Genomic DNA, 16,067 nt, shown 5'->3' with positions numbered 1-16,067 from the left:
GTCACTGACACACCTGAGTCACAGGCATGACGCAGGAAAATAGGCCTTAAGTGAGAGGCTGGAAGAATGCCTGTTTGGATGCTAAACCTCTACCTGGGGAATCTTGCTTTCTCATCTTTTTTTTTTTTTTTTAATGTTACTAAGCATACAGGTATATTAAAAATGAAATTTTGCCTTTAAAGTTCCAATCCATTTCTGAACAGAGGAAAACCTAATCTGATTCTCCAGTTTAGATAGATCTACTCTTAGGGACATGGATTACAGTCCCTAGCAGGGCTCTAAGGAATTGAGTCTGCACAGAAATTTGCTGGGAGAAGCAGTTTTGTGGAAACAGGTTTAGAACATACTGCCGCAGTGCTTGTCTCACCTGACTGGGGAAGTCAGTCTAGTGTAGTTACTAACATTGAAACACTGTATCTTCCAGGGGCAGAGACAGAGAAGACTGCCACATTGGAAGTGATGAGGTTAAAAGATGAATATTCTCTAAAAGCAAACCTGAAGAGGACTGATTAAACACTTCCTGAGGGAGGACTCCTCACACCCCAGACATGGGTCCCTGAGTCAGCTCTCTGCAGTTATCCTGCCCAGATAATGGCCTCAGAAAGCAGTGTGCGCCTCCTGTGTATGTGGCCTACAAGGAGATAAGACAGGGCTGGAGTGGAGGAGGAGTTCTTTACCTGCAGTTTATCCTCATGGTTTGTGTGAGTGTTAGAGAGATGCCTGAATTCCTGCGTCAGGCGAAAACAGTGCTTTACGTGTTCTGGAGACACGAAGTCTTCTGCGACTTTTATGCAACTGTATAGATTGTGCACCTGGAGAGGAAAGGCAGAGGCAGACACCAGGCGCCAGAGTCAGTAACCTGTGGGAACTGTTTACCATGTAGTTCACAAAGACACTGGAGAAACACTTCTGATACCCCATGTTTATAACGACAACAAATGCAGAAAGACTGTAAGTATGAATTTATAAATGAAAATGTTACTAGTTGTGCAAAAATAGGATATGGAAAAATATATACCAAACTGTTAACAGTAGGCTACTTTCTGGGGAAGCCAGAATGAAGGGATTGAAAAGGGGATTGAACTGAGACTCACTTTCTTCTTTAAATGAGCATTTAAAATTACATGGAAGAAAATGAAAATGCCAAAAATAAGTTGCAGTTTAAGAGCAATTGGTCTAACCCACACTTTTATATCTACTGCCAGATTAGCAACAAACTCAGAAATAAGGAAACTATGGGAACTGCGGAGCCCCACCCACAAGTTGGGACATACCTGGTGTGGGGCTCCAGCAGGTATGAAGACAGCATCTCCCAGGAACTGGACAATGGCCCAGCCTTGCACACCATACTCCTCATAGAGCCGCTTACGTAGGGTCTGGTCCAAGTACCAACTTTGGTCATGAATTGGATCATGATCAGGGGGATTCTCTTGGCCTTGCTCTTCTCCAACCTGATCATGAAACCACGATCAAAACCCAAAGATGGAAAAATCAATAAACACATAAAGATTATTAACAGGATAAATCCAGCTTGCTGCAGTAATACCTACTTTATTTAATATCCTCTAAGTGAGGATTCAGCCCTATGGGGCATTGTAACAAAGGACGCAGGTCTTTAATGCCAAGGGACTCTACATGAGAAACCCTAGTTAGACTGTCTTAGCATCCCCAGACCTTTAATCTGTGATCTGGGAGCCCACTCAGGGACATACCTTTCGGAGCAGCTCCCGGATCTTCTCTGCATCCTTGGCTGCATAGATATGCCACAAAGCACCGGGTTTCTCCTTTCCATCATGAATCCTTTGCTTTGTCACCTCATCAGCATCTCCCTCGTCAATTGTTTTGAGAACCTCTGAAAAAAGCAAAATGATATTTCAATGTAAGCAGCCACTTCAGTACCTCTTAGTGAAGCAAAATGTCCAATTCAAACAAGTTTAGTCTCTCTTATTCTTCATCTGGAATATCGGACTGGTTTAAAATTGGGAAAGGAGTATGTCAAGGCTATATGTTGTCACCCTGCTTATTTAACTTATATGCAGAGTACATCATGTGAAATGCCGGGCTGGATGAATCACAAGCTAGAATCAAGATTGCCAGGAGATATATAAACAACTTCAGATATATGCAGATGATACCACTCTAATGGCAGAAAGTAAAGAGGAACTGAAGAGCCTCTTGATGATGGTGAAAGAGGAGAAAGAGCTGGCTTGAAACTTAACATTCAAAAAACTAAGATCATGGCATCTGATCCCTCACTTCACTTCAGTTCAGTAGCTCAGTCGTGTCCAACTCTCTGCAACCACATAGACTGCAGCATGCCAGGCTTCCCTGTCCATCACCAACTCCTGGAGTTTACTCATTGAGTCGGTGATGCCATCCAACCATCTCATCCTCTGTCGTCCCCTTCTCCTGCCCTCAATCTTTCCCAGCATCAGGGTCTTTTCAAATGAATCAGTTCTTTGCATCAGGTGGCCAAAGTACTGGAGTTTCAGTTTTAGCATCAGTCCCTCCAATGAATATTCAGGACTGATTTTCTTTAGGAAGGACTGGTTGGATCTCCTTGCAGTCCAAGGGACTCTCAAGAGTCTTCTCCAACACCACAGTTCAAAAGCATCAGTTCTTCGGCACTCAGCTTTCTTTATAGCCTGACTCTCACATCCATATATGACTGCTGGAAAAACCATGGCTTCAACTAGATGGACCTTTGTTGGCAAAGTAAACTCTAGGCTTTTTAATATGCTGCTTAGATTGGTCTTAGCTTTTCTTCCAAGGAGCAAGTGTCTTTTAATTTCATGGCTGCAGTCACCATCTGTAGTGATTCTGAAGCCCCCAAAAATAAAGTCTCTCTTTTCCACTGTTTCCCCATCTATTTGCCATGAAGTAATAGGACTGGATGCCATGATCTTAGTTTTCTGAATGTTGAGCTTTAAGCCAACTTTTTCACTCTTTCACTTTCATCAAGAGGCTCTTTAGTTCTTCTTTGCTTTCTGCCATAAGGGTGGTGTCACCTGCATATCTGAGGTTATTGATATTTCTCCCAGCAATCTTGATTCCAGCTTGTGCTTCGTCCAGTCCAGCATTTCTCGTGATGTACTCTGCATATAAGTTAAATAAGCAGGGTGACAATATATAGCCTTGACGTACTCCTTTCCTAATTTGGAACCAGTCTGTTGTTCCATGTCCAGTTCTAACTGTTGCTTCTTGACCTGCATACAGATTTCTCAGGAGGCAGGTAAGGTGGTCTAGTATTCCCATCTCTTGAAGAATTTCCTACAGTTTTTTGTGATCCACATAGTCAAAGGCTTTATCATAGTCAATAAAGCAGAAGTAGATGTTTTTCTGGAACTCTCTTGCTTTTTCAGTGATCCAACGGGTTGGCAATTTGATCTCTGGTTCCTCTGCCTTTTCTAAATCCAGCTTGAACATTTGGAATTTCACGGTTCATGTACTGTTGAAGACTGGCTTGGAGAATTTTGAGCATTACTTTACTAGCGTGTGAGATGAATTCAGTTGTGCAGTAGCTTGAGCATTCTTTGGCATTGCCTTTCTTTGAGAGTGGACTGAAAACTGACCTTTTCCAGTCCTGTGGCCACTGAGTTTTCCAAATTTGCTGGCATATTGAGTGCAGCACTTTCACATCAACTTTTAGGATCTGAAATAGCTCAACTGGAATTCCATCACCTCCACTAGCTTTATTCGTAGTGATGCTTCCTAAGGCCCACTTGACTTCACATTCCAGGATGTCTGGCTCTAGGTGAGTGATCACACAATCATGATTATCTGGGCCATGAAGATCATTTTTGTATAGTTATTCTGTGTATTCTTGCCACCTCTTCTTAATATCTTCTGCTTCTGTTAGGTCCAGACCATTTCTGTCCTTTATTGAGCCCATCTTTGCATGAAATGTTCCCTTGGTATCTCTAGTTTTCTTGAAGAGATCTCTAGTGTTTCCCATTATATTGTTTTCCTCTATTTCTTTGCACTGATCACTGAGAAAAGCTTTATCTCTCCTTGCTCTTCTTTGGAACTCTGCATTCAAATGGGTATATCTTTCTTTTCTCCTTTCCCTTTTGCTTCTCTTGTTTTCTCAGCTATTAGTAAGGCCTCCTCAGACAATCTTTTTGCCTTTTTAAATTTCTTTTTCTTGGGGATGGTCTTGATCACCACCTTCTGTACAATGTCGTGAACCTCCATCCACAGTTCTTCAGGCACTCTGTCTATCAGATATAACCCCCTTTGAATCTATTCAGTATCACAGTAATCCAAGTGTATGCCCTGACCAGTAATGCTGAAGAAGCGGAAGTTGAATGGTTCTGGTCCCTCACTTCACGGCAAATAGATGGGGGGAAAAGTGGAAAGAGTGACAGATTTTATTTTCTTGGGCTCCAAAATCACTGTGGATGGTGGTTGCTGCCATGAAATTAAAAGATGCTTGCTCCTTGGAAGAAAAGCTATTGACAAACCTAGACAGAATATTAAAAAGCAGAGACATCACTTTGCTGACAAAAGTCCATATAGCTATGGCTTTTTCAGTAGTCATGTACGGATGTGAGAGTTAGACCATAAAGAAGGCTGAGCACCAAAGAACTGACGCTTTCAAATTGCGGTGGTGGAGAAGATTTCTGAAAGTCTCTTGGACAGCACAGAGATCAAACCAGTCAGTCCTAAAGGAAATCAACCCTGAATACTCAATGGAAGGACTGATGCTGAAGCTGAAGCTTCAATACTTTGGCCACGTGATGGGAAGAGCTGACTCACTGGAAAAGACCCTGATGGTGGGAAAGACTGAAGGCAAAAGGAGAAGGGGGCAGCAGAGGATAAGACAGTTAAGATAGTATCACTGACTCAACAGACATGAGTTTGAGCAAATTCCAGGAGATGGTGATGGACAGGAAAACCTGATGTGCTGTAGTCTAGGGGGTTGCAAAGAGTTAAACATGACTTAGAGACTGAACAACAACATTCTCTATCTCTCGGGAAAAAGAATCAACAGTCACATTGAAGTCTAAGCTTCCTACACATGGGAAGTGACCCTAATCTTCCATACTTTTGATAGAGAGGCAATGGCAACCCACTCCAGTACTCTTGCCTGGCAAATCCTATGGACAGAGGAGCCTGGTAGGCTGTAGTCCATAGGGTCGCTAGGAGCCAGACATGACTGAGCGACTTCACTTTCACTTTTCACTTTCATGCATTGGAGAAGGAAATGGCAACCCACTCCAGTGTTCTTGCCTGGAGAATCCCAGGGATGGGGGAGCCTGGTGGGCTGCCATCTCTGGGGTTGCACAGAGTCAGACACGACTGAAGCTACTTAGCAGCAGCAGCAGCATTTTTTGGAAGTACAGTTTTTTAAAAAACCATATTTCCTGTTCAAACTGTGTAGCCATATCTTATGTTCAAATTGCACATTATTTCCTACTGTATGTAGATGGACTGTATACTTTCTCAAGACCTCTTCAAACTCTAGGATTCTATGGATTTAAGGCAATGAAGAGTAAAGCTTCTCTGCCAAGGTAAGAGGCTTGGCTTCTAATCCTTATCTATTATAACCCTTTAAAAGACAACATAATGAAAAGATCTACAGGTGTGGCAGAAAATATTACCAAAGTAATGACACTGATTATCTTTTAACTTTGAGATTTTGAGTTATTTTCTTCTTTAAAATTTTGTTTTCTGAAGCCTCCATAATTAACACATATTAATTTTACACCAAGATAGCGGAGAGTGCAAATTCAGCAAAGTATCGCTTTTAGGCTTCATTTCTGTGCAAATGACCTGGCTTTATCATCTGTTACCCCACAGCTGAACTGGCTGCTGGATGAAGTAGGCCAGTTTGACGTTTCTTCTTTTTCCTCTTTGTGATACTATACACTCAGTGTTAAGGGGCAGCATTCCCAAAGAGAGAATAACTCTGGTTGATGACACACTAGTACCACTCTTCTCTGCTACAATCACCCCTTTGTGCGCCTACGACGCGTCATGTCTGGTGGAGACTTAAGAAAAAGCAACTGGCCCTGACTGAGGAGAAAGACATCCCATTTTACTTCTGAGGCTAAACCTCACCCTCCTGAAGCACTGAGTTCTAGAAATCTTACCTTCATCATGAGCACCCTCCCCGATGGGGATCCCAACATACACCATCACATTAACTGCATCAGACACATCTAAGTGAAGATTTGTTGTGCCAACTCTTCTGTCTTCTGCTGTTATCAAGCCTGAAGATAAAAGGAAGATATACAAGGTGAAATGGCAATATTCTGTATTATTATTTTTTTCATTTTTGGCTGAGTGGCGTGGCATGCCGGATCTTTCCCTGACCAGGGATTGAACCCATGCCCTATGCAGTGGAAGCATGTAATCTTAACCACTGGATTGTCATGGAAATTCCTTGGATGGAGTCTTTGAGAGGAAACTTTCTAATGCTGTAATGTAAGATTTATGGACTGTAAATCAAAGATAAAAGCAAACATTCAAAACTATCCTGGATACTATCAGCTTCTTCAGCACCTGTTACTCTGCTCTCTATCATCTCTACACAGGAGACTTATTACAGATCTCCCTCTTCAGGTAAAATGGAAACAAAAGTGTCCAAAAAGATCAGTTATGGCCTCTCCCTCATACCGTAGGCATTGTACATCTTGGGGCCCAGATCGGGCCTTACAAAATAGCTGGGTAGCCTGGAGGCCAGATTGAGCCTGCCATCTCGCTTGGTATATTCTGGCAGAGGAAGGTTCTCCATCAGATCTTCAAACCTACAGAAGAACATGAGAGATGACTTAGGTTGTTACAGGGGAAAAAGGCAAAGAGGTGGAGCTCACTTTTCTGTGATTACTTTGTGATGGCTTCAGCAAAGCACAAGTCTCTCAAGATGACTTACTGTAGTTCACTAACCTTGTTGGCATCATGTCTCGAAAATCTTCCCCAGGAGGCCAGTCCTTGAGTTTGAGCACCATTGGCTGCCCATCTTCTGACCTTAATCGCTCTGGAAGACAGAAAGCACTCCTACAAACATCTGCTGTGTTGGCTATTTCCTGATTCTCCAGTGACTAAAAGGTTTAGAAGACTAAACTCTCTCTTTTTTTTTTAGTTTGCAAACCTCTATAATGGATTATGTGGGCTTTGTTTTCCTCACCCACAGAAAAACCATGGTGAGTTTTTCCATCTCAAAGTGAAAGTGCCCCACACAGCCCATGTGATCAAGTGCTTAAGTCCAGGTAAGGTCTGGGAGCCATGCGATTGCCATGAGAGCTACCTGGTTGCCACCATGATAGACTGTTTCTCCCACTAAGAGGATGTATCAGTAATTTGCTATTTTAGGGGCTGGGCATATAGATGTTTACTTTCTAGTCTGCTTTTATAGAACCAGATAGCAAAGCTACTTACTGCATATAATCTCGAAGCCATCCCAGAAATCCCGAACTTTCACATCGGAAATTATAGCACAGTTCCTGCAGTTCACCAAGTCCACATCCTGGTCTCCAAATTCCTGGCTAAAGGCTTCTGGCTTCCAGAGTTCAGACTTAAGCTTTTTATGTACCCCTGAAACCAGCACTGGCTGTGGAAACAAAAGTATCTTAATCAGAGCCATGTAGGAAACACTTAACTCAGGGCTAAGGATTGAATAGGAGGGTTTCCTGAGGACAATCTCTTCTCCATGATGACTTATTGATCCCTCCCAGTTTCAGAATCCATGGATCAACATGTCAGCTACAGAAAATGAAAACACTTCTATTCTGTTACTATATTTGATTCTCACAGGGTGGGGGTGGGGATGCATTCCAGAGAAATCACTTCTATTGCCCTGGTATATACCACTAATTTGAGGTGAGAGGAAGAAAAGCTAACAAATGCAACTCAGAATACTTCCTCACATCTCAAATGAAAAACTATCTAGACAATTCTATAAACCCCTTCTTCCTCATACCTGCTAATGTATAAAACTCAGGAAGTGTTATCACATTATCACACAGACTTGTATGGTCTTGAAACATTTACCTAGAAAAGTACCACCCACTTCCACCAACTCTCGCCTCACACCATATCTCACTTAAGGATTTTCCTCTAAAGGTGTCATTAATGCCAGATCACAACCTCACAGGAATTTCAACTGTGCTTTTAAGAACACAGAGCTACACAGCTGAGAAAGAAAAAAGACCCATAGTGTATTTTACAAATCTTCCGATTTTTAAAAATCAAAGAAAACTCAAAGTAGCAAGGCTGTCTACAACAAACTTACTGTATATCTAAATCTCCTTGGCAGAGTATCTCCTAGAGAGGACTGAAACTATCCTGCTAGCTTTGGTGGGTGAACAGGTAGACAGCCAACCCTGGGATCTGCTTATTCTTGCTTACCTGGCCTTGCTTCCAACACTCCCGGAAGATCTTCCAATTGTTTTTGTTGCTGGGGTCATGAAGACACAAAAGTCTTCCATCACAGAGCCAGGAATGAGAGGTATGGGGGTCCAGCACATTTAACCCCATCACCATCTCCTTCACTTCCTTTTGGGTATCAGTCAAGTTACAGGCCCGCTTTGCAGCATCTGAGGTTTTCTTATTTTCTACCACTGAGGCAATGATGTGGTCAAGGAAGTTGGGTAGGCTGGCCTTGTTCTTCACTCCCTGCCAGACACAAATCCATCAGGTTAGTATGACTAAGGCACCATCAGCAGAGTATTAAAAAACAGTCTCACAGTTTTATTCACATGGAGTTCTGATCTACCTGATTCAATTTCATAAAAGTTATTATGAAGTCTTTTGTGGTTGGAAGGGGAATCTATTAAGTCAGTATCTTACATTTTCCTAGCCTTCATATTCTGCTTTTTATTTGTGAAAGCAAAGTACAGAAAGATCCCCTCTATTGCAAGAGATTTGAGACCTAAGAAATATCTCTGGGGACTTCCCTGATAGTCCAGTGGTTAAGATTCTGTGCTCCCAATGAGGGGGCATAAGTTCAATCCCTGGTCAGGGAAGATTCCACATGCTGCATGGTACAGCCGAAAAAAAAAAAAGACGTATCTTTGGCATTGAGGCCCATTTTAAGTATATGTACGTAGACGTCAGGGATCACAAAATGCTATAGCTGAGTGAAAAAGAAAGATCATTTACTTTGAGGGTTATACATTTTTCTTTGGCCAGCATGTTCAAGGGATATAATACTTCAATTAAGTAATTGAGGTGACTTACCAAGACAGTGACTTTTTACTAGGGAGTGTACCCAATAAATATCTGTATCCAAGAGAACTGTATATTCTGAAAGTAGTCTCCCACTCCTCAGTTTGTCCCCTACCAAGAATCTCTCGTTTGTTTTGGCTGGTGGGAAAGCTCAGGCCCAGAGATGAAAGTGACAAACCTAAGATCACAGATGTGAAGGAAGGGGAGGGCTTCTGTAAACTGGATAGCCCAATGACCTAAGTATCACTAATTATTATCTCTATAAAGTATATGTAACCATATACTTTATAAAATCTTTGGAAAATTTAAAAAGAAAAAGGAGAACTGGGAGTCCAAGCCAAGTACAAATAAAACAGAGCTCAACGTAATTTTGGAGGTCATTTATCTAAAAGAGAAACAAATAACCCACACTGTACAGGGCTCAACCATCATCAAATTTCAGTCAGTCATAAAATAGAATGAGAAACGTGTTTGTTTTTGTTTGAAATGATCTCTGAAATACATAAACTGAAAATAAAGAAGCAATGTATAAAAATATCTGTGTAAAAATAAGAGGAAAAAACTATATACTGATATTTTAATATCAGAGAAGGGACAATCATCAAACAGCGGTCACCTACAGAAAGGGAGGCGACAGCAAGAAGCAGCCTTTTCACTGTATCTTGTAAATTTAAATTTTATATCTTTGAATTTATTTGTTCAGTACATGCTTACTAAATACCTATGTATCAAACATTGTGGCACTATGGCTATTGGGGGAATAAAACAGACAAAAATGGGGGAATTTCTAGCAGTTTAGTGATTATGACTTTGTGCTTCCACTGCTAGGGACCCGGTTCTATCCCTGGTTGGGGAACTAAGATCCCAAAAGCTGCACAGCATGGAGAAAAAAAAAAAAGACAAAAATTCCTTTAAGTGGTGATAGAAAATAAATAAAACACAGTAAGTCAGATGATAATAGGTGCAGAAGAAACAGATATGAGTGGAGGATGGGAGTGGAATGGACTTTAAAAAAAGGGTGATCTAAAAAGAAGCCTTAATAAAGAGGTAACATTTCAGAAAGGAGGAGAGGATGCTGATGATGAAGCAGGCCATGTGGTGACATGGAAAAGACATCTCTCGGCGGAGAAAAGGACACATGTAAAGGCTCTGAAGAGAGCATGCCTGGCCATGTCCAAGGAAAAGCAAGAAGGGGGGTGGGGCCAGAGCAGAATGGACAATAAGAGTGGAAGTTGAGGTCAGGGAAGTGAGAAGCTAGGGCTGGAACATTATAGTCCACTGAAAGGACTGTTTTTATTATGAAATTGGAAGCCCTTGAAAGATTTTAGGCAGCAGTGATATGATTTGATTTATATCTTAAAAGGATCATACTAACTGCTCTGTTGAAACTGACTGTGGAGTGGAAAGGGAAAAAATGGAGATTACCGTAAGAATTCAGGCAACAGAGGATGTTATCTCAGACTAGAATGGGGAAGCAGGGGAGCTGATGAGAAATGGGTGTGCTACGAATACATTTTACAATCGAACTGAAAAGATATGCTAACAGATTAGACACAAAGTGTGAGAGGGGAGTCCCAAATGACTCTTTAAGATTTTTGGCCAAGCAGCTGGAAACCAGTGATCGAGAGGCGAAAAAAAGGAAATGCAAGTTTATAGGCAAAAGATTAGGAGTGTGGTCTTAGACGTGTTATGTTTGAGGTATCTATTAGATATCTAAGAGGATGACACATAAATGTATCGCCTATGTTAAAAAAATTAGCTATTTGTTATCATCAAGAAAATAAAGTGATTCCTGATGATGACTGAAAAATTCCAATGTCTCAGTTTCTACTGATTTCCTAACATGGCACAAAAGCTTTACTACTTAAAAGGATCTCAAACATTCCCCAAACTTGATATAAAGAAAGATCTTATCAGTTGGGACTGATAATGTAGAGAACACAAGTCACTCTATACCCTCCAACCTAGTTATCAGATCTCTTTCTGATGGTTCTTCCATGGAAAAGCAGCAAAGGCTAGAGTTTTAGGGAGGACACTTACTGCTGAGGATGTAGAGAAGACCGGGGGAAAGGGTATGCCTGTGTCCAAGGGGGTTTGAGGAAGCTTTCCTGGCCCGGAGTGGAGGAGGTCTCGAAGGCTAGAGCCTTCAGTTTTGTTGTTGGAGGCAGTGGGACCCAGTAACAGACTGTTAAAAAGCTTTGGAGTCAACGGAGAGACCTTTGCAGTGGAGTTGAACGAGTCCAGCCCAAAGGGTGAATGAGACTCTTTATTGAGCACCGACCTCAGGGACCCTGCTTCTGTAAGAACATAACCGGGAATAGCATTAGGCACAAGGAATACCCAGCAGGCAACTGCCTCCTAAAAATCAGCCAAGTAGGAAAGAAGAAACTCTCCCCTCCCCTGCCCCCCAAACTACGTACAGCCTATCTGGGCCAAGCCTGATGAGCTATGACTATGGCAGGTCTCATGGCCAAGGAGAAGCTCTCCAACTTCTTCCTTTCTTTTCCAGATCTGGATTTCAAACTTCCTTTTGTTCCCATTCATCTTTCGTCTCCCTCACTTTCTAAGTCAGTGTTTCTTCAAGTAAGTCTCCAGAATACTTGTATTGCAATCACCTGGAGTGCTTGTTAAAAATGGAGATTCTCATTTGATAGTTCTGGTGGGGCACAGGAATCTTCATTTTTAACGATTCCGCAGGTGATTCTTGTGCCCATCAAAAGACAAGTCTAGCCCTCCTGGCTAGCAATACTGGCTTAATAACAGGGCAATCTGGGAAGATTATTAAAAACCAAATTCTGACTAAAGAGATTTGGGGTAGAGCCCAGGCATGTGCCTTTTAAAAAAAGCTCCACTTCTAGAAAGAAGTTGAAAGAGAGTCCCTCATTTTATGTGATCGGCCAGAGAAAGCAAGCAGCATGTTTCAAAAATGTGGATGGTAATGTGTGAGTTTGAAGGATTCCAGAATAACTCAAGTGTTCCACCCACAGGCAGGGCAGAGACTTGTGTTAATCTCACCTTTTGTTTCTTCTTTAGCCTTCTGAGTTGCTAAATCCGCCAACCAGTGCAGGGCAGAGGAGGGTGGGGCTGTGTCAGGGCAAGGGGGCCTGATGGCTTTTAGCTCACTATTGCTATTTGATGTCGAACTGTCTGCTTTCAGAGGCTCATCTGATCTGCTGTCAGTACTGTCGGCTTTGGGAACATGGTCTGTCTCTGGTTGTGTTCCCGGTGCAGTTCCTCCTCCGCTTGAGAAGGTGGTTTCATTTCCAGAAGAGGCACTAGGGTTTATGCTAGGAAGCTATAGCACAGAACGCCAAAATTATTTAAGTGCTGTCCTTGTGTAGAAAAAATACATTGCAAATAGTAAGGACTGCTGACACTAAATAAGTCTGAGAAAGCAATTTGGAATTGTCCCATAAACTGCTATTTCACTCACTCATTAATTTAACATATATTTATTGATTCCTACATGTGATAGAATCTATGCTAGGTTCTGTGGAAAGAGCAATGAACAAGACGGGGTTTTTGTTTGGCATGCCTGAGGCTCAATTTCTACAATGACAAACTGGTGATCAGAACCTGACTGCACAAAGCTGCTCTGAGGATCAAATAAGATAGTATATGCAAAGAGCTCAGCACAGTGTCTGGCATACATAAATGCTCAATAAAAAGGTCATTTTTCTATTGTTAAATTTTCCAGATGATGTGTTCTAATATATCAATTCTACTGAAAATATATCTTGAGATTTCTCAGGGTTAATCCTTGTACCTCTTATTGATCACATGTAGCATGCCTGCAAAGTCCTCCGAAAGTAAGCAGTGTGTTTTTTGTTTTTAAATAATGTCTTATTCTTAGTGGTCACCATCAAACTAGAATGACCTTCACCTCTGACAGAAGATGGGAAAATCACTGCTGCTCTATGATCACTGCTTAGTATGGTTTCAGGTGGAATGATCCCAGATCAACGGGCCAATATTCATGTTTCTTTCCTCAGTACCTAACATGACAAGGCAGGGTCCATGCACACAGATAAGATTGTATTGCTAGCGACCTTTTCTATACTCTTTATCTACATAAAGACCCTGAGGTAGAAATCTGGACAAGATGCAAAGAATCTCTTTGTGCTACTTATCAACCAAGCCTGAATTGGTTTTAAAGACAAATGAAGAGAAACTCACACGAGTTAGGGGGAATTTAAATCCCTCCAGTAAACCCTACGGGCTCTCTGTAGACAGGCTTCCCTATCCCTTAGTTGCCCAGGAATCCAAGAGTAGCCTGGGACAACAGAGGTGAAAATGGGACATTTCCTGGAACAAAGAACTTAAGTTTCTCTCAGTTTACCTGTGAGAAACACCACTTTTTCACACCATTTTACCTGTGACATCCCATTAGTGACAGCAGGTCTCAACACAGATTTGTTCTGCCGACTAATACAAGGGCAGTTTGCTTTAATTCCCCACTTGCCCCGGGCAGCATGTACCATGTCTCCAATATTGTAAAGAGCTGGAAAAAAGATAATTATAATAATAATCAACCTTGGAATACTTTACATTATCTCTCTCAAGCCTTACAACATTTCAGTGAGGTAGCAGTTTGTACCCTTGATTTCTGATGATGAAACTGAGACTCAGGGAAGTTAGGTTATTTGCTTAAGTACATAAAGTTGGTAAATGAAAGTACTAAGACTTTAACCCAAGTCTATCTAGCACTAATGTTCTGTACACATTTAACCACTAAGCTACACTCCCACCCTCCTCCAGTAAACATTAACAAGGTGTCCTTCAGCAGAAACTCTAAGGGTAGATTCTTTAATATGCAAGCGTATATAAACGTTTTGAATTGTATACTTGAGATTTAGGTACTTTACTATAAGTTATACCAAGGTATACTTTACGGAAACATTTAACCAATGCTTAGATCAGCAGGGAGCAGGCATCTGACCACTGCACTCAGGGAGCTCTTCTGCTTGCATACACTGGGGTATAATAGGGGGTGGCTCCCCAAAGTGAAGGAGACTATAGGCAGGGGATTCACCAGCTTCAGTGTGTGTGTGTTAGTGCAAGTATGGAAGCTGGAAATAGACTTTCTGGAGGAAATCGCTGAAGTAAGTTGCCATGAGACCATTGATCCCTACTGGTAAGCTGCCTTCTTCATGGTTTCAAGAGCTTTGATTAGCTTCAGTTGGATTTTTTTTTTGGCTGCACCACGGGGTATGTGGGATCTTAGTTTCCTGACCAAGGATCGAACCCAGGGCCCCTGCACTGGAAGCATGGAGTCTTAACCACTGGACCATCAGGGAAGTCCCTCAGCTGGATTTTTATAAGCCTAAAATCAAAGGTCTTTCTGGAAGCCAGGGGACTAGCTTTTTCTTTCCTTTTTTTCTTTTTGCCATGTTATACAGTTTGCAGGATCTTAGTTCCCCAACCAGGCTTAAACCCAGGCTCTCAGGAGTGAGAGCACAGTCTTAATCACCGGACCACCACAGAATTCCAAGACAGGCTTTTTCTATTCTGGCCCTGCTGACCATAAGAATGTAAAATGACATCTGCAAAGCAACCAACCCCTACACCCAGGAAAGTGAGGCAAAGTATGTGCCCTGACTGCATACAATCAATCTAACATTTCTGAAGATTCAAAGGCTCAGAGAAATCTTTGAAGCTTAAAAACAGTCAAGCTGACATAAACCATTTTACCAAATTTTATAGTGTATAAATTATAACTTAAAAATATTTTTCTCCCACCAAATCTAAAAAAGGAATTCCTTTTACCTGTGCCAGGGATTATCTGTGTGGGCATGAGATTCTCTGGTTCATGGGACTGCCCCTTTGCACACTTCAACCAGGAGAAAACCTCTTCATCACCCATCTCTTCTGTCTCTGAAACGGAAATGAATGACTTTCCTATATATGAGGGTCACAAGATGTATCTCTCTCAGTGAGTGAGAGTTTCAGACTCTAAAGACCAGTTTTCTCACGGGTCAAAGAAGATCACAGCTAATTTTATTTATTTTTGGTTATACAGTTTGTGGGACCTTAGTTCCCCAACCAGGGATCAAAGCCATGCCCCCTACCATGAAAGCAGAGTCTTAACCACTGGACCACCAGGAAGTCCTTAACTTTTAAAAATACTGCTTCACTAAGGTATAATTTACATAAAATGTAGTTCAACAATTTAAAGTGTACACTTCAAATTCAAATATGTTTGAATTTCGACAAAGATATCTAGTTGTGGAAAACAGTGCGACATTCAGAATTTAGAACATTACTATTCCTTCCCAAAGTTTCTTTTAGCCCTTTGCAGTCAATACCCTTTCCTCAACCCCTGGCCACTACTGATCAAATTTCTTACATTAAAGTTTTACTTCTAGAATTTCATATTACTGGAAACATATGGTATGTCATCTGTCATTTGTGTTGAGATATTTTCATTCGGCATAATGATTTTGAGATTCATCCATATTGTTCCATGTATAAGTAATTCATTCCTTTTCATGTCTGAGTGCTGTTCCATAGTTTGGATGTACCACATTTTGTTTACCCACTCATGAATAGTTGGACTGCTTCCAATTACTGGTGAATAGTTGGATTGTTTCCAATTATTGGCTATTATGAATAAAGTGATATACACATTCAAGCACAAGCCTTTGTGTGGATATATTTTCATTTCCCTTATACATACTAGTAGAATGCTAGTTGATGTTTAAACTTATAAAGAAATAGATATACTGTTTTCCAAAGTGATGGTACCAAATTGCATCCCTATCAGCAATGTTTAATAAGTTTTAGTTGCTCCATATCCCTGACAGCACTTTGCACCCTCAGTTTTAAAAATGTTATCCAACCTAGTGGGGACAGTGGTTTCTCATTATGGTTTTAATTTGCATTTCCCTAGTAAGTAA

At 41.3% G+C, this 16,067-nt stretch overlaps 1 protein-coding gene and 1 long non-coding RNA gene across 5 annotated transcripts in view; one reads left to right on the top strand and one right to left on the bottom strand.

The window, feature by feature from the left end:
* LOC105615264 (uncharacterized) overlaps positions 1-15,808 on the top strand; it is a 34,071-nt gene extending 18,263 nt beyond the window's left edge. The window contains exon 4 of the long non-coding RNA XR_006059963.2: positions 425-15,808. This is a non-coding gene — a long non-coding RNA (uncharacterized LOC105615264). The remainder of the gene's footprint in view (positions 1-424) is intronic.
* KDM3B (lysine demethylase 3B) overlaps positions 1-16,067 on the bottom strand; it is a 58,883-nt gene that overhangs the window by 2,489 nt on the left and 40,327 nt on the right. For all 4 annotated transcript variants that reach the window (XM_042250550.2, XM_027970282.2, XM_042250551.2 and 1 more), the window contains 12 exons: positions 14,938-15,045; positions 13,545-13,672; positions 12,187-12,466; positions 11,212-11,468; positions 8,353-8,619; positions 7,384-7,555; positions 6,892-6,982; positions 6,622-6,752; positions 6,096-6,215; positions 1,713-1,852; positions 1,275-1,451; positions 678-812 (listed from right to left, as the gene is read on the bottom strand). In XM_042250550.2, the coding sequence (XP_042106484.1) occupies positions 678-812; positions 1,275-1,451; positions 1,713-1,852; positions 6,096-6,215; positions 6,622-6,752; positions 6,892-6,982; positions 7,384-7,555; positions 8,353-8,619; positions 11,212-11,468; positions 12,187-12,466; positions 13,545-13,672; positions 14,938-15,045 (2,006 nt within the window). The remainder of the gene's footprint in view (positions 1-677; positions 813-1,274; positions 1,452-1,712; positions 1,853-6,095; positions 6,216-6,621; positions 6,753-6,891; positions 6,983-7,383; positions 7,556-8,352; positions 8,620-11,211; positions 11,469-12,186; positions 12,467-13,544; positions 13,673-14,937; positions 15,046-16,067) is intronic.

The sequence above is a fragment of the Ovis aries genome, chromosome 5 (genome assembly GCF_016772045.2).
Source record: "Ovis aries strain OAR_USU_Benz2616 breed Rambouillet chromosome 5, ARS-UI_Ramb_v3.0, whole genome shotgun sequence".
Taxonomy (NCBI): Eukaryota; Metazoa; Chordata; class Mammalia; order Artiodactyla; family Bovidae; genus Ovis; species Ovis aries.
This window is presented reverse-complemented; position numbering and strand designations above follow the sequence as displayed.